The sequence below is a fragment of the Salmo trutta genome, chromosome 14 (assembly GCF_901001165.1).
Source record: "Salmo trutta chromosome 14, fSalTru1.1, whole genome shotgun sequence".
Taxonomy (NCBI): domain Eukaryota; kingdom Metazoa; phylum Chordata; class Actinopteri; order Salmoniformes; family Salmonidae; genus Salmo; species Salmo trutta.
This window is the reverse complement of record NC_042970.1, coordinates 2292519-2310635: the sequence shown is the minus strand read 5'-3', so window position 1 is coordinate 2310635 and position 18117 is coordinate 2292519. Positions and strand designations below refer to the sequence as shown.

General features: G+C 41.2%; 1 protein-coding gene across 1 annotated transcript in view; it reads right to left on the bottom strand.

The window, feature by feature from the left end:
- LOC115207231 (phosphatase and actin regulator 3) overlaps positions 1-18117 on the bottom strand; it is a gene marked incomplete at its 3' end in the record, with an annotated part of 71165 nt that overhangs the window by 13167 nt on the left and 39881 nt on the right. The window contains 2 exon segments of the mRNA XM_029774206.1: positions 11740-11893; positions 17815-18008. Of these exon segments, the coding sequence (XP_029630066.1) occupies positions 11740-11893; positions 17815-18008 (348 nt within the window).

Genomic DNA, 18117 nt, shown 5'->3' with positions numbered 1-18117 from the left:
AAAGCCCCATATACTACCCACCATTGCGACCTGTATGATCTCGTTGGCTGGCCCTCGCTTCATAATCGTCGCCAAACCCACTGGCTCCAGGTCATCTACAAGTCTCTGCTAGGTAAAGTCCCGCCTTCTCTCAGCTCACTATCACCATAGCAGCACCCACACGTAGCACGCGCTCCAGCAGGTATATCTCACGGTTCATCCCCAAAGCCAATTCCACCTTTGGCCGCCTTTCCTTCCAGTTCTCTCCTGCCAATGACTGGAACGAACTGCAAAAATCACTAAAGCTGGAGACTCTTACCTCCCTGACCAGCTTTAAGCACCAGCTGTCAGAGCAGCTCACAGATCACTGCACCTGTACATAGATCATCTGTAAATAGCCCATCCAATCTACCTCATCCCCATACACCCTAACTAATACTACCCCTCATCCTATCTAACCCTAACAAACCCAAACCTTCACCCTAACTAACTCGAACCCTCACCCTAACTAACCCTCACCCTAACAAACCTTAACACACTTTATGCTACCAGTACCAGACTACTACTACTACCAGAACCAGACTACTACTACTACCAGTACCAGACTACTACTACTACCAGACTACTACTACTACCAGTACCAGACTACTACCAGTACCAGACTACTACTACTACTACTACCAGTACCAGACTACTACTACTACCACCAGTACCAGACTACTACTACTACCACCAGTACCAGACTACTACTACTACCAGTACCAGACTACTACCAGTACCAGACTACTACTACTACTACTACCAGTACCAGACTACTACTACTACCACCAGTACCAGACTACTACTACTACCAGACTACTACTACTACTACTACCAGTACCAGACTACTACTACTACTACTACTACTACCAGTACCAGACTACTACTACTACTACTACCAGTACCAGACTACTACTACTACTACTACTACCACCAGTACCAGACTACTACTACTACCAGACTACTACTACTACTACTACTACTACTACTACTACCAGTACCAGACTACTACTACTACCAGACTACCAGACTACTATCACTACTACTACTACTACCACTACTACCCTACTACTACTACTACCACTACCCGACTACTACTACTACCAGTACCAGACTACTACTACTACCAGTACCAGACTACTACTACTACCAGTACCAGGCTACTACCAGTACCAGACTACTACTACTACTACTACTACCAGTACCAGACTACTACCAGTACCAGACTACTACTACTACTACCAGTACTAGACTACTACTACTACTACCAGTACCAGACTACTACTAGTACCAGACTACTACTACTACTAGTACCAGACTACTACCAGTACCAGACTACTACTACTACTAGTACCAGACTACTACTACTACCAGTACCAGACTACTACTACTACTAGTACCAGACTACTACTACTACTAGTACCAGACTACTACTAGTACCAGATTACTACTACTACTACTACTACCAGACTACTACTACTACTAGTACCAGACTACTACTAGTACCAGATTACTACTACTACTACTAGTACCAGACTACTACTACTACTACCAGACTACTACTACTACCAGTACCAGACTACTACCAGTACCAGACTACTACTACTACCAGTACCAGACTACTACTACTACTACTACTACTAGACTACTACTACTACCAGTACCAGACTACTACTACTACTACTACTACTAGTACCAGACTACTACTACTACCAGTACCAGACTACTACTACTACCAGTACCAGACTACTACTACTACTACCAGTACCAGACTACTACTACTACTACTACCAGTACCAGACTACTACTACTACCAGACTACTACTACTACTACCAGTAACAGACTACTACCAGTACCAGACTACTACTACTACCAGTACCAGACTACTACTACTACCACTACTACTACTACCCGACTACTACTACTACTACCAGTACCAGACTACTACTACTACCAGTACCAGACTACTACTACTACCAGTACCAGACTACTACTACCAGTACCAGACTACTACTACTACTACTACTACTACTACTACTACTACTACCACCAGTACCAGACTACTACTACTACTACCAGACTACTACTGCTACCAGTACCAGACTACTACTACTACCAGTACCAGACTACTACTACTACCAGACTACTACCAGTACCAGACTACTACTACTACCAGTACCAGACTACTACTACTACCAGACTACTACCAGTACCAGACTACTACTACTACTACCAGTACCAGACTACTGGCCAGAGGTATTACTAATACCTTTGGTATTACTGAGACACAGCCAGAGGAGAGGACACCTCTGGTATTAATGAGACACAGCCAGAGGAGAGGACACCTCTGGTATTAATGAGACACAGCCAGAGGAGAGGACACCTCTGGTATTAATGAGACACAGCCAGAGGAGAGGACACCTCTGGTATTACTGAGACACAGCCAGAGGAGAGGACACCTCTGGTATTACTGAGACACAGCCAGAGGAGAGGACACCTCTGGTATTACTGAGACACAGCCAGAGGAGAGGACACCTCTGGTATTAATGAGACACAGCCAGAGGAGAGGACACCTCTGGTATTAATGAGACACAGCCAGAGGAGAGGACACCTCTGGTATTAATGAGACACAGCCAGAGGAGAGGACACCTCTGGTATTAATGAGGGTAGAGATGCAGATCACCGCGGTAACAGCAAGATTCCACAACAAAACAGGAAATAGGAGAGTCAATCAGGGAGAAAATACAATCTGCCTACCTGCCTCCTTCCCCCACTCCCCTCCCTCCTTTTCAGCGAGTGGAGGAGAGCAGCGGTGCTGTGACATAAGAGGACACCTTGATTAGGGCTGTGTGCCGCAGTATTTCAGCTGACAACTACAGAGATATATATAGCACACCAGGATTCCCTTCCCCTCGTCTCCTCTTCTCTTCAAAACCAACTGAGTTTTGCTGTACTCTACAATACACTGAACTGTATTCCCTGGCCATACAGATGTTCTGACAGCATAGAAGAGACAAAACTTTGACATTTCCCAGGTGATGATGAGGAAGCATGACATTTATCATGTCAGTTTAATGCAGTCAAATATTTTTCCCCACGTGATTTTGAACCAGACGAGTGTGGCGTGCTGCGCTGACTGCATCTGTGTACACACACACACACACACACACACACACACACACACACACACACACACACACACACACACACAGTAATGGTTTTGACTAGAGGTTATTGTTTTTGATGTAACAGTTTTGACAGGGGTTCCAGGTAGGATGTGCCTACCAGAGAAAATATTGATTTCTCCTTTTTGTTTGGAAGGGAATGAGTCCGTCTCATCTGTCAAGTCTACACCAATACAAAGGACTCATGTAAAAGTCAGGATGGACATACACTTTTCATAAACCCTTAAAACATTGGAAAGAACTTCAAAAACAACTTTATTATTTTGGGTTGTTTTACCAACATAAATGATCACACACATAATAATATAACAAAGCCTACCTGGTCTTTGTGGTTGAATCTGTGTTTGAAATTCACTGCTCGACTGAAGGACCTTACATTATTTGTATGTGTGGGGTACAGAGATGAGGTAGTCATTCAAAAATCAACATTATTGCACACAGAGTGAGTCCATGTAACTTATTATGTGACTTGTTAAGCCATGTTTTACTCCTGAACCTATTTAGGTTTGCCATAACAAAGGGTCTGAATAATTACTGAAGACATTTCAGCTTTTCCTTTTTTTATTAATTTGTAAAAATGTCTGAAAACATAATTTCACTTTGACATTATGGGGTATTGTGTGTAGGCCAGTGACACAAAATCTCAATTTAATAAATGTTAAATTCCAGCTGTAACAACAAAATGTAAAAAAAAGTCAATGGGTGTGAATACTTTCTGGGGTCCCGTGTGGCTCAGTTGGTAGAGCATGGTGTTTGCAACACCAGAGTTGTGGGTTCAATTCCCAAGGGGGACCAGTACGGAGAAAAAAATGTATGAAATGTATGCATTCACTACTGTAAGTCGCTCTGGATAAGAGTGTCTGCTAAATGACTAAAATGTAAATGTAAGGCACTATCTACATAGCAACTTCAATTACCTCGTACCCCTGCATATTGACTCGGGACTGGTACTCCCCTGTATATACTTTAGCCATGTTATTTTTTCTCGTTATCGTTTTTTGTTATTCATTTTCTTAAACGTTAAATGTATTTATTCACTCTGTATTTATTCCGTGTGTCACTATTTCTATTTTATTAGATTTTTTTTTTCTTTAACTCTGAATTGTTGGAAAAGGCCCAGTCAGTCAGCATTTCACTGTTAGTCTACTACACCTGTGAGAAATAACATTTGATTTGACATCACAATGGCCAGCCAGCTCTCACTAGATGCTGCATCACTAGAATCACATGATCGCCCTATATGGTGCCATTTGGCTTTGTTGTCTTCATGAGCGACAGTCATATCTTTAGTTCAGAGTTCAGGTAGGGAAGTTTTGGGTATTTTGAGCCATTTTATACATTTAGCATGACTCCGTCAAGAGAAATATAGATGACTACATATATTTCAGGATGTTGTGTATCCCTGGAAATAATCACAATTAATGTAAACGTTACAGTTTTGAAAACATAGCTTGTCCAAAAAAAAAAGTGGTCTCTTGGCAAAATTGACCCCGGGTATGCGGAACAGGGCCAATTAAGCCGCCTTCAAATGTCTGTATTTAATCAAATATAGCCAGTAGATTTTTAAAACCATGTCTATATTTATTTCCCAACCACAATTCAACACATTCACTTTTTTGTCTTTAAATCATTTGAAGCATCTTTTAACACAGGCTTAACACCTAACAAACACTTTATACTTGTTTAACACTTACCCCATTGGCTCAACTTACCCCATTGGCTCAACTGACCCCATTGGCTCAACTGACCCCATTGGCTCAACTGACCCCATTGGCTCAACTGACCCCATTGGCTCAACTGACCCCATTGGCTCAACTGACCCCATTGGCTCAACTTACCCCATTGCCATTGGCTCAACTTAGCCCAAGGAAAACATTTGGACTATATTAGCCCACAAAGCTACAAGAATGTACCTTAATGCTATGTTTAGGACCTCATATTGAAGCATATAGAGACCCCAACTGATGTATAGAGCAATCTTACTTTGGTTTAGACACAAGCATCATGAAACACAAATTAATTTCACTTGGTGAAAATTTGTTTTTTGGACTACTTTTTCCACGTGGTTTCTTCACAGACTCCAAGAAATGATGATCTCTTCCTAAATACTTGGTAAAATTTTACATTTTGTGTATAGTTTCCTAGAAACAAGGGTGGCTCAAACTATCCCATTGGCTCAATTTACCCCACTGTCCCCTCAATGTCTGAACACTGTCTGAACACCATGTCTGAACCATACAAGGCAAATTTGCAAATGTTAAAATTTTGGTGATTAGGTAAAAAGTATAGTGAGTGTTATATCTGAGTGTGGATTCTAGTGGAGTTAACAGCAGTGTTATATCTGAGTGTGGATTCTAGTGGAGTTAACAGCAGTGTTATATCTGAGTGTGGATTCTAGCGGAGTTAACAGCAGTGTTATATCTGAGTGTGGATTATAGTGGAGTTAACAGCAGTGTTATATCGGAGTGTGGATTCTAGCGGAGTTAACAGCAGTGTTATATCTGAGTGTTGATTATAGTGGAGTTAACAGCAGTGTTATATCTGAGTGTGGATTATAGTGGAGTTAACAGCAGTGTTATATCTGAGTGTGGATTCTAGTGGAGTTAACAGCAGTGTTATATCGGAGTGTGGATTCTAGCGGAGTTAATAACAGCAGTGTTATATCGGAGTGTGGATTCTAGCGGAGTTAACAGCAGTGTTATATCGGAGTGTGGATTCTAGCGGAGTTAACAGCAGTGTTATATCGGAGTGTGGATTCTAGCGGAGTTAACAGCAGCGTTATATCGGAGTGTTGATTATAGTGGAGTTAACAGCAGCGTTATATCTGAGTGTTGATTATAGTGGAGTTAACAGCAGTGTTATATCTGAGTGTTGATTATAGTGGAGTTAACAGCAGTGTTATATCTGAGTGTTGATTATAGTGGAGTTAACACCAGTAGGGTTGAAATTGACAGCACATGAAGTGAATAAATGAAGGGTTATTTAAATCACAGTGGAATCAACCCCACAAGGGCTTGTTACTCCACTGTGTTGAGTTAATTTCTGTTAACTCTCTCTGAGTGAAAAAGACGTGGGAGGGGCCTCATTATCCTATTTCCCAGCACGCTTTGTTGCAGGTTGATTTTTTTAGAATAGTTTGTTTTAATATCTATGTTTCCTCATGCACATTGATTGATTACTTGATCATATACTACACAAAAGATAAATAACTTACATTTGTATTTATTGCACCTGTTACTGAGATGGTTGTTCCAGTTTAAATGGTTTAGGTAGTCTTGTTTGTTCAGTCCTTCACCATAGCAGTCATTCAGGTAGTGGGTGATGAAATATTCCAATTGTTGGATATCCTCTCTCTGGCTTGATTCCGATAGGAATTTCTAATCACTTCACAAACAGAACCTTAAGGCCTGCAGGTCTGATATGGCCCATGAGCTGCGGTTTTCAGACCACAACGTTGAGAATAACTAGGGCATACCTAAAAGCCTTTTGAAATGTATAATATACACTGAGTGTACAAAACAGAACACATTCCTAATATTGAGTTGCAGTTTTGCCTTTTTCCCTCAGAAGAGCCTCAATTCGTCGGAGCATTGACTGTACAAGGTGCCAAAAGCGTTCCACAGGGATGCTGGACCATGTTGAATCCAATTCTTCCCACAGTTGTGTCCAGTTGGCTGTGTCCTTTCGGTGGTGGACCATTCTTGATATGCACGGGAAACTGTTAAGCATGAAAAACCCAGCAGTGTTGCTGAGATCCAGATCGCAGGGAATTAGACCAAGTTCTCAATTGGTACAAAATAACACTGTCTAGACCATAGATATAGAGAAATAACACTGTCTAGACCATAGAGGGCTGGCCTGGGAGAATTCTCAACAGAACACACCCCTAATGATTAGTCTCTCAAACAGAACTCAGTGAAACTACAAGCTGTCTCTATCAAACAGAACTCAGTGAACTTACAAGCTGTCTCTATCAAACAGAACTCAGTGAACCTACAAGCTGTCTCTATCAAACAGAACTCAGTAAACCTACAAGCTGTCTCTATCAAGCAGAACTCAGTGAACCTACAAGCTGTCTCTATCAAACAGAACTCAGTGAACCTACAGTGGTAGATGGTGGCATTCTGTCATTGAACCACACTATCACAAGGGGGAGTTAGAACGCTGATCTATCAGTAGTCTAAACAGTGGCACAAATTATCTTTTCGTAAATGAATGGAGCCCCTTTTCTGGAACTAGAGTCCTGCATCAGGCAACAACAACAAAAACTGTCGGTGATCCTGGAGTTAAAACAGAACTTGGGTAAATACAATGGGGATATAGATACTTTTGAACCTGTTTCCTCCAGCATCTTCACAAGGTCCTTTGCTGTTGTTCTGGGATTGATTTGCACTTTTCGCACCAAAGTACGTTCATCTCTAGGAGACAGAACGCACCTCCTTCCTGAGCGGTATGACGGCTGCGTGGTCCCATGGTGTTTATACTTGCTTACTATTGTTTGTACAGATGAACGTGGTACCTTCAGGCGTTTGGAAATTGCTCCCAATGATGAACCAGACTTGTGGAAGTCTACAATTTTTTTCTAAGGTCTTAGCTGATTTCTTTTGATTTCCCATGATGTCAAGCAAAGAGGCACTGAGTTTGAAGGTAGGCCTTGAAATACATCCACAGGTACACCTCCAATTGACTCAAATTATGTCAATTAGCCTATCAGAAGCTTCTAAAGCCATGACATCATTTTCTGGAATTTTCCAAGCTGTTTAAAGGCACAGTCAACTTGGTGTATGTAAAATTCTGACCCACTGGAATTATGATACAGTGAATTATAAGTGAAATAATCTGTCTGTAAACAATTGTTGGAAAAATTACTTGTGTCATGCACAAAGTAGATGTCCTAACCGACTTGCCAAAACTATAGTTTGTTAACAAGAAATTTGTGGAGTGGTTGAAAAAACTAGTTTTAATGATTCCAACCTAAGTGTATGTAAATTTCTGACTTCACCTGTTTATATTGTAATGACCTGCCTAGATCATAAAGGAACAATTGTCCAGACAGAGGATGGAGTTAACGAATGGACGGTTTATTAACACAACTTAACACAGGCTACTGTTTGGCCGTAGCCCACGCCAAATGAATGAAAGGTACACTACAAACCAACCGTGACCTTCTCTTGTGAAGCCCAGACGTAAGAGAGAGAACAATGGCTAAACCCGGTCTTAACTTCCAATGCTCCATCCCCCTGCCCAACCCCCCTCCACGCCACTCCGCCAACCACCAGGCTGCCCGGTATCAGAACATTCCAGGCATTCCCGTGATTGGCAGATAGCAGGTTGATTGGCATGACCCCGCGAACACTGGTAAGTACAACACAACCCACTAATAGCCTAACACATAACCCACAGCTGTATGTGCGGGTCGCTACAATATATATATATATAGAGAGAGAGACAGAAAGAGTCTGAGAGAGAGAGTCAGAACCCCCCCCCCCCCAAAAAAAGCACAGTACCATACCAAGTAGATGTCAATGATTGAGGAGTCCATAAACACAAACAACTTCTGGAAAAATAATAAAAATGAAACTAGAGGAATTAGCGATACAAAATGGGGACATATGGACAACCCATTTAAAAACCCTCTACAACATCGTTCATATTGATGCAAATGCAGAACAATGTCAAATGCATAAGAAGTTGAATGTATTAGAAAAATGCTTGAAAGGACAATCAAAATCTATTGGATTCCCCTGGAGCTCTATAAGAAACTGCAGGCCCTCAAATATAAAAAAAACATACGGACCTGACGGCATCCTAAATGAGATGCTCAAATTCACTAGTGCAAAATGTCAATTTGCTATATTAATATTAATTTTATCCTGAGTGTAGGTTATGTCCCTGACATCTGGAATCAAGGACTCATAACCCCATCCTTTAAAAATGGAGACAAATTTGACCCTAACAATTATAGAGGCAGTAATCTGGGGAAGATTTTCTGTAAATGTAAGAGTTCTAAACTTCCATAATATGCACAATGTCTTTATACAAAAACATTGCATGAGCAATCATATTTACACCCTACACACGCTGATAGATAACATGTCCACTAAGTAATACCAAAATGTACACTTGCTTTATCGACTTCCAAAAAGCATTTGATTCTATTTGGACTGTTCTACAAAGTTATTGAAAGTGGTGTAGGGGGTAAAACATATGACATAATTAAATCAATGTATACTGGCAATATGTGCAGCATCAAAATTGGCAAGAGAAAAACTGAATTCTTTAATCAGCTGCGGGGCCTTCACCAGGGTTGCAATCTGAGCCCTGCACTCTTCAGTATTTACATCAACGAATTGGCCACTATTCTAGAAAAATCCTCAGCCCCTGGTGTTAGTCTCCACAATTCAGAGGCTAAATGCCTACTCTTCGCAGATGACCTATGCCTGCTGTCACCCACAGCACACGGCCTACAGCAGAGCCTGGACCTGCTAGAGCAGTACTGCCAGACCTGGGCCCTGGCAGTAAACCCCCACAGCACATGGCCTACAGCAGAGCCTGGACCTGCTAGAGCAGTACTGCCAGACCTGGGCCCTGGCAGTAAAACCCCCAAAAGACTAAAATAATGATTTTCCAGAGAAGATCCAGATCTCAGGGAATTTGATCAAGTTCTCAATTGGTACAAAATATATAGAGTACTGCACACACTACAATTACTGAGGTTTAAAAATAAGCTCAACTGGACAACTTAATGAGGCAGTGTGTCACGTCCTGGCCAGTATAAGGGTTCATTGTCATTGTAGTTTGGTCAGGACGTGGCAAAGGGTATTTGTTTTATGTGGTTCGGGGTGGTGTTTTGGTAAAAGGGCGTTTGATTTAGTATTTCCGGGTTTTTGGTTTATGGTCTATGTTTATGTATTTCTATGTGTAGTCTAGTGAGTGTGTTTCTATGATTGGTTAATTCGGGTTGGGACTCTCAATTGAAGGCAGGTGTTTTCCCTTTGCCTTTGATTGAGAGTCCCATATATTAGGGTGTGTTTGTGTCTGTCATTTGTGGGAGATTGTTTCTTGTCTAGCATATGTGAGCCTGAGAAGACTGTTCGGTGATCGTGAGTTTGTTTTGTGTTCATTTTGAGTTAATAAATGTTCAAAATGAACAAACACAGTCCTGCTGCATTTTGGTCCTCCTTTACCGACGATAACCGTGACACAGTGAATGAACTGAGAGAGAAAGCACGCAGGGCATTCCACACCATTAACCAAACAATTCACATTTAAATATAAAAATATGGCTAAAACTAATTGAATGTGTCATTGAACCAATTGCACTTCATGGCAGCGAGGTGTGGGGTCCACTTGCAAAACAAGATTTCACTCAATGGGATACACATCCCATTGAAACCCTGCATGCAGAGTTCTGTAAGATTCTCCTACATGTCCAGAGGAAAACTACAAACAATGCATGCAGGGCAGAATTAGGCCAATATCCACTGATAATAAAAATGAAAAAAATAGCAATTCAATTTTGGAAACCCCTCTCATATCATTACCACGCCCTGCAACGCCAAGAGCTGGGCAAAGAAAAGAGTCCCCTCATCCAGCTGGTCCTGGGGCTGAGTTCACAAACCTGTTCTACTAACACACTGAAGCCTCAGGACCCTCATCCAGCTGGTCCTGGGGCTGAGTTCACAAACCTGTTCTACTAACACACTGAAGCCTCAGGACCAGAACATCCAATCAATCAGAATAAACCAAATTACAAAACAGTCAAAACAAAACTACACAAGCACAAGCACAAAGCAAAATGCAGTGCTATCTGGCCCTAAATCGACAGTACACCGTGGCTAACTATTTGACCATGGTTACTGATCAAAACCTTAGGAAAACCTTGGCAAAGTACAGGCACAGTGAGACAGAGCTGCATTTCATGACAAAATGTCAAAAATATTAAACAATTAGAGATTGTCATTTCCCCCAATTTGAAACCCTTATTCAAGGTTTTAAAGACCTCTCTGATGAGGATAGGCTACCCGTCCTGTTGGGGGAGGATGCAGAGAGCTGTGGGTTGGCAGCGCACTACATTGCTGCCTGCCATAAGATGAGGGACAGTGTCTGACAGACCATTCAACCTGCACATGTCCTCTATGCTCATTGTTATTGTTCAATGTATGGTTATTTTGACCCTTGATTAACGTTGTTACTGTTGTCAATATTGATTATTATTATTTTAATGATGTTAATTAATATTGTAAATCTCCAAAGTAAGCTTTGACATTATGTACACTGTTGCTTCATGCCAATTAAGCAAACTGAATTGAAATTGAAAGACAGAGATAGAGAGAGATAAAGAGAGAGCGAGAGAGAGAGAGAGACAGAGAGAGAGAGAGAGAGAGAGCGAGAGAGCGAGAGAGAGAGAGAGAGAGAGAAAGAGAGAGAGAGAGAGAGAGAGAAAGAGAGAGCGAGAGAGAGAGAGATAAAGAGAGCGAGAGAGAGAGAGAGAGAGAGAAAGTCTCTCTCGGTCACACTGTGTAAATAACTCACTTGGCCAGCTTGGTCTCTATGTGTTGTCGTATCTCCTGTCTCTCCAGGTCTGAGCGAACAGGGAAGATGTTTCTGTCCTCCAGCTCCTGCTGACTGGGACGGTTACGAAGTTTCACCGTTAACAACTCTTTACGCATCCGCCGTGGCAGGGTGCCTACACACACACACACACACACACAGACACACACACACACACACACACACACATTGTAACTCCATTGATAAAGACAGTAAGTACTGGGGCAGGGTGCCTGTCAGTGGTATAACCAGTTATAACCATTTATTACCACAGTAAGTACCGGGGCAGGGTGCCTGTCAAAGTTATAACCACTTATAACCATTTATTACCCATTATTACCACAGTAAGTACCAGGGCAGGGTGCCTGTCAGTGGTATAACCAGTTATAACCAATTATTACCCATTATTACCACAGTAAGTACCGGGGAAGGGATCCTGTCAGTGTTATACCCAGTTATAACCAGTTATTACCCATTATTACCACAGTAAGTACCGGGGCAGGGTGCCTGTCATTGTTATAACAAGTTATTACCCGTTATTACCACAGTAAGTACTGGGGCAGGGTGCCTGTCAGTGGTATAACCAGTTATAACCATTTATTACCACAGTAAGTACCGGGGCAGGGTGCCTGTCAGAGTTATAACCAGTTATAACCATGTATTACCCATTATTACCACAGTAAGTACCAGGGCAGGGTGCCTGTCAGTGGTATAACCAGTTATAACCAGTTATTACCCATTATTACCACAGTAAGTACCAGGGCAGGGTGCCTGCCAGTGGTATAACCAGTTATAACCAGTAATTATCCATTATTACCACAGTAAGTACCGGGGAAGGGTGCCTGTCAGAGTTATAACCAGTTATAACCATTTATTATGCATTATTACCACAGTAAGTACCGGGGAAGGGATCCTGTCAGTGTTATAACCAGTTATTACCCATTATTACCACAGTAAGTACCGGGGCAGGGTGCCTGTCAGTGTTATAACCAGTTATAACCAGTTATTATCCATTATTACCACAGCAAGTGTCAGAACTATTATTCCAGCAGTCTGAGCTAACATAAGATCTTTAAGAGAGGGAAACTTCTATCTATAACAGAAGGTGTCAGAACCATTATTCCAGCAGTCTGAGCTAACATAAGGGATCGTTGTCCCGTCCACGGGAAGGTTGAGCTAACGAAACCTATTGCAATTAGCATGAGGTTGTAAGTAACAAGAACATTTCCCAGGACATAGACATATCTGATATTGGCAGAAAGCTTAAATTCTTGTTAACCTCTCTTGGGTAGGGGGCAGTACTTTCACGTCCGGATAAAAAACATACCTGATTTAATCTGGTTATTACTCCTGCCCAGAAACTAGAATATGCATATAATTGTTTGATTTGGATAGAAAACACCCTAAAGTTTCTAAAACTGTTTGAATGGTGTCTGTGAGTATAACAGAACTCATTTGGCAGGCCAAAACCTGAGAAGATTCCTTACAGGAAGTGCCCTCTCTGACCATTTCTTGGTCTTCTATAGCCTCTTTATCGAAAACAGAGGATCTCTGCTGTAACGTGACATTTTCTAAGGCTCCCATCGGCTCTCAGAAGGCGCCAGAATGGGGAATGATGACTCTGCAGTCCCTGGGCGGAAAACAGTAGGGGATTTGGATAGTGGTCGATCTGAGAACAATGACACGGGCCCGCGCGTGAAGACACCATTTTCTTCTTTCAGTCTTTGAATGAAAACAACATCTCCCAGTCGGAATATTATCGCTATTTTACTAGAAAAATCGCATAAAAATTGATTTTAAACAGCGTTTGACATGCTTCGAAGTACGGTAATGGAATATTTTGACATTTTTTGTCACGACATGTGTCCGCGCGTCACCGTTCAGATAGGGACCTGAACGCACGGACAAAACAGGATATTTGAACATAACTATGGATTATTTTGAACCAAAACAACATTTGTGGTTGAAGTAGAAGTCCTGGGAGTGCATTCTGACGAAGAACAGCAAAGGTAATCCAATTTTTCTTATAGTAATTCTGAGTTTAGTGAACGCCAAACTTGGTGGGTGTCAAATTAGCTAGCCCGTGATGGCCGGGCTATCTACTCAGAATATTGCAAAATGTGCTTTTGCCGAAAAGCTATTTTAAAATCTGACACCGCGATTGTATAAAGGAGTTCTGTATCTATAATTCTTAAAATAATTGTTATGTTTTTTGTGAACGTTTATCGTGAGTAATTTAGTAAATTCACCGGAAGTTTTCGGTATGTTTGCTAGTTCTGAACGTCACATGCTAATGTAAAAAGCTGGTTTTTGATATAAATATGAACTTGATTGAACAAAACATGCATGTATTGTATAACATAATGTCCTAGGAGTGTCATCTGATGAAGATCATCAAAGGTTAGTGCTGCATTTAGCTGTGCTTTGTTTTTTGTGACATTATATGCTAGCTTGAAAAATGGGTGTGTGATTATTTCTGGCTGGGTACTCTCCTGACATAATCTAATGTTTTGCTTTTGTTGTAAAGCCTTTTTGAAATCGGACAGTGTGGTTAGATTAACGAGAGTCTTGTCTTTAAAATGGTGTAAAATAGTCATATGTTTGAGAAATTGAAGTTATAGCATTTTTAAGGTTTTTGAATTTCGCGCCACTCGATTCCACTGGCTGTTGACTAGGTGGGACGATTTCGTCCCACATACCCGAGAGAGGTTAATCTAACTGCACTGTCCAATTTACAGTAGCTATTACAGTGAAAAAATACCATGCTATTGTTTAATAAACAAATTAGGCACATTTGGGCAGTCTTGATGCAAACATTTTGAACAGAAATGCAATGGTTCATTGGATCAGTCTTAAACTTTGCACATACACTGCTGCCATCTAGTGGCCAAAATCTAAATTGCACCTGGGCTGGAATAATACATTATGGTCTTTCTCTTGCATTTCAAAGATGATGGTACAAAAAAATTCAATAGAAGGGTTGTTTTTTTTCCAGATCTAATGTGTTATATTCTCCTGCATTCCTTTCACATTTCGTTTCAAATGGTACCAAGAATATGCATAATCGTTGCCAAATTTGCTTCATTTAAAGATAAAATAATGGTTAAAAGCCTGGGTAAAAGTAAAAGATTTACTGGGACCAAAATTGGCATGAATGATCAGTTCCCGAAGGAAATTGCAGAAAGGCGTAAAGTTCTGTATCCAATTTTCAAGGAAAATAGATTAAAAGGGAAACGAGTTGCTCTCGTCGTTGATAAACTATATATTGAGACACAAAGGCTACTTGATGGCTATTTTAAAAATGATAAAGTTCTTATAGACGAGGAAAATAATGAAACAATTACGGATTGTAATAATACAATAAAAAATATAGCTTTTCTATACATCTTCAAATATAACTAATTGGAACACAAAAGCACTAATTCAACATGGTGAAGATTAAAACTGAGTAAACAGAAGGCACAGTATGTGTGGATGGTGTGGTATGTGTTTTTGTTATGGAAAGTGTGGTGTTGAGTGAGAAAGGAAATGGTTGCATATCCCAAACCAATAGCTGTGAGCCGGGGTGTGAGAGAGCTTTCAATGTTGTTCCGATGATGGATATACTTTTGTAATGAATTATACGTCTTATTTATTTATTTATGATCCTATATTGATGGAATGGTCCACAACCCTATACCTTAGACACCCATCTGAACGACCCAGATACTAAGGAGAAGTCCCTAACTGTTTTATGGGGCTGCTGTAAGCGGTCTGTATGCAGCCAAAATGTGGTCAGAGACCTAGAGCAGCACTGCCCCCTCTAGATTCTGAGCCTGCTTGGCAGGGTTGGTCCTGCAAAGCCAAAGCCCCCTAAAGGGAGAGTATAATATACAAGGAAATTCTCCAAACTGCAAATGAGAACCTTGATGACCTTGTACCTAGCCGGTGGGGATTCCGGTAGGGGTGCCCCGACCCAGGCAGTGGCAGTGCTGGCAACACTAGCTGCAGTAACCCATGGGGAGGGGGCTCACACTCGGACATTCAGAGAGGGGGTATATTATTGTGGCCCTGGTGGCACTAAATCAAAGGTCTGACTGCACGGAGATGCTTGGTAATATAGGGGGGACCGTGTTGTGGGTGTTTCAGGGAAAAGGTGTTCATTTGATTCACCGAATGATTTTTTGAAAGAGGAAGTAAAGTACTTTAAGAATATGTTTTCATTTCAGTCTCCTCCATCTCCACTAACTGAAACTAATTGTATAGATTTTTTTCCTAATAATAATATAAAATGAACATCTGTACAGAAAGACTCATGTGAAGGCCAAATTACAGAGGAGGAACTGCTTGATGCAATTAAAGCCTTTAAGGCTGGGAAAACTCCAGGGTTGGATGGCATACCAGTGGAGGTATACCAAACTCCAGGGCTGGATGGCATACCAGTGGAGGTATACCAAACTCCAGGGCTGGATGGTACACCAAACTCCAGGGTTGGATGGTATACCAGTGGAGGTAAACCAAACTCCAGGGCTGGATGGCATACCAGTGGAGGTATACCAAACTCCAGGGCTGGATGGTATACCAGTGGAGGTATACCAAACTCCAGGGTTGGATGGTATACCAGTGGAGGTATACCAAACTCCAGGGCTGGATGGTATACCAGTGGAGGTATACCAAACTCCAGGGCTGGATGGTATACCAGTGGAGGTTTACCAAACTCCAGGGCTGGATGGCATACCAGTGGAGGTATACCAAACTCCAGGGCTGGATGACATACCAGTGGAGGTATACCAAACTCCAGGGATGGATGGCATACCAGTGGAGGTATACCAAACTCCAGGGATGGATGGCATACCATTGGAAGTATACCAAACTGTTTTTGATATACTCAGAGGACCATTATTAGCATGTTTTAACCACTCCTATATAAAATGGTAGATTATCAGACACGCAACAAGTATGTCTAATATCATTATTATTGAAACAGGACCCAAGTGGTATATATAAAGATACGGTACATTTAAACAATTGGAGACCTCTTACACTTCACTCCTAGCAAAATGCTTGGCGCATAGAATTAAAAAAGTATTGTCAGATATTATTCATGGTTTTACATGGACGATACATTGGAGATAATATAAGATAAGTACTGGAAACAATAGAACACTATGAAATATCGGAGACACCAGGCCTGGTTTTCATAGCTGATTTTGAAAAGGCTTTTGATAAAGTACGACTGGAGTTTATATATAAATGCCTAAAATATTAGAATTTTGGGCAATCTTAAAGTTTGGTTAAAGTTATGTATAGTAACCCTAGGTGTAAAATAGTAAATAATGGCTACATCTCAGAAAGTTTTAAACTATCTAGAGGAGTAAAACAAGGTTTCCATTATCGACATATCTATGTATTATTGCCATCGAAATGTTAGCTGTTAAAATTAGATCATACAATAATATTAAGGGATCAGAAATCTGCGGCTTAAAAACTAAGGTGTCATTGTACGCTGATGATTCATGTTTTCTTTTAAAACCACAATTAGAATCTCTCCACGACCTTATAGAGGATCTAGATACTTTTGCTATCCTCTCTGGATTAAAACCAAATTATGATGAGTGATATTACGTATTGGATCACCAAAAAATGCTAATTTTACATTACCGTGTAGTTTACCAATTAAATGGTCTGACGGAGATGTGGACATACTCGGTATACAAATCCCAAAAGAAAGAAATGATCTCACTCCAATAAATTTGTAAAGAAAGTTAGCAAAAATAGATAAGATCTTGCTACCATGGAAAGGAAAAGACCTGTCTATTTGTGGAAAAATCACCCTGATTAACTCTTTAGTCACAGTTTATCTATTTGCTTATGGTTTTGCCTACAGCTAGTGACCAGCTTTTTAAATTATATGTGTGTGTGTGTGTGTGTGTGTGTGTGTGTGTGTGTGTGTGTGTGTGTATTTGTGTCTTTGTGTGTGTGTGTCTATGTGTGTGTGTCTATGTGTGTGTGTCTATGTGTGTGTTTGTGTCTTTGTGTGTGTGTGTGTGTGTGTGTGTGTGGGTGTATGAGATCTACCGGAGATGACGGAGTCGTTCCAGCGGTCAGGATCGTCTAGACGTCTGTTCTCCTTGTTCTCATCTGACTCCCTCTCTCTCTCCTTCTCTCTCTCCTTCTCTCTCTCCGAGGCTCCGAACAGCTCTTTCTCCACGCTGGCTGTATGACCGTCGGATCGACGCTTCGGAGAAGAGTGTATCTCCTTTGGTTGGAAACTGGAGGACAACAGAGCACATAGATACCTTCGAATAAAAGGGGGGATTGATCTGGCAGCTCAAGGGCTGCTGGGTTCACATCCTAACAATCCGTTGTGGCCTTGAGCAA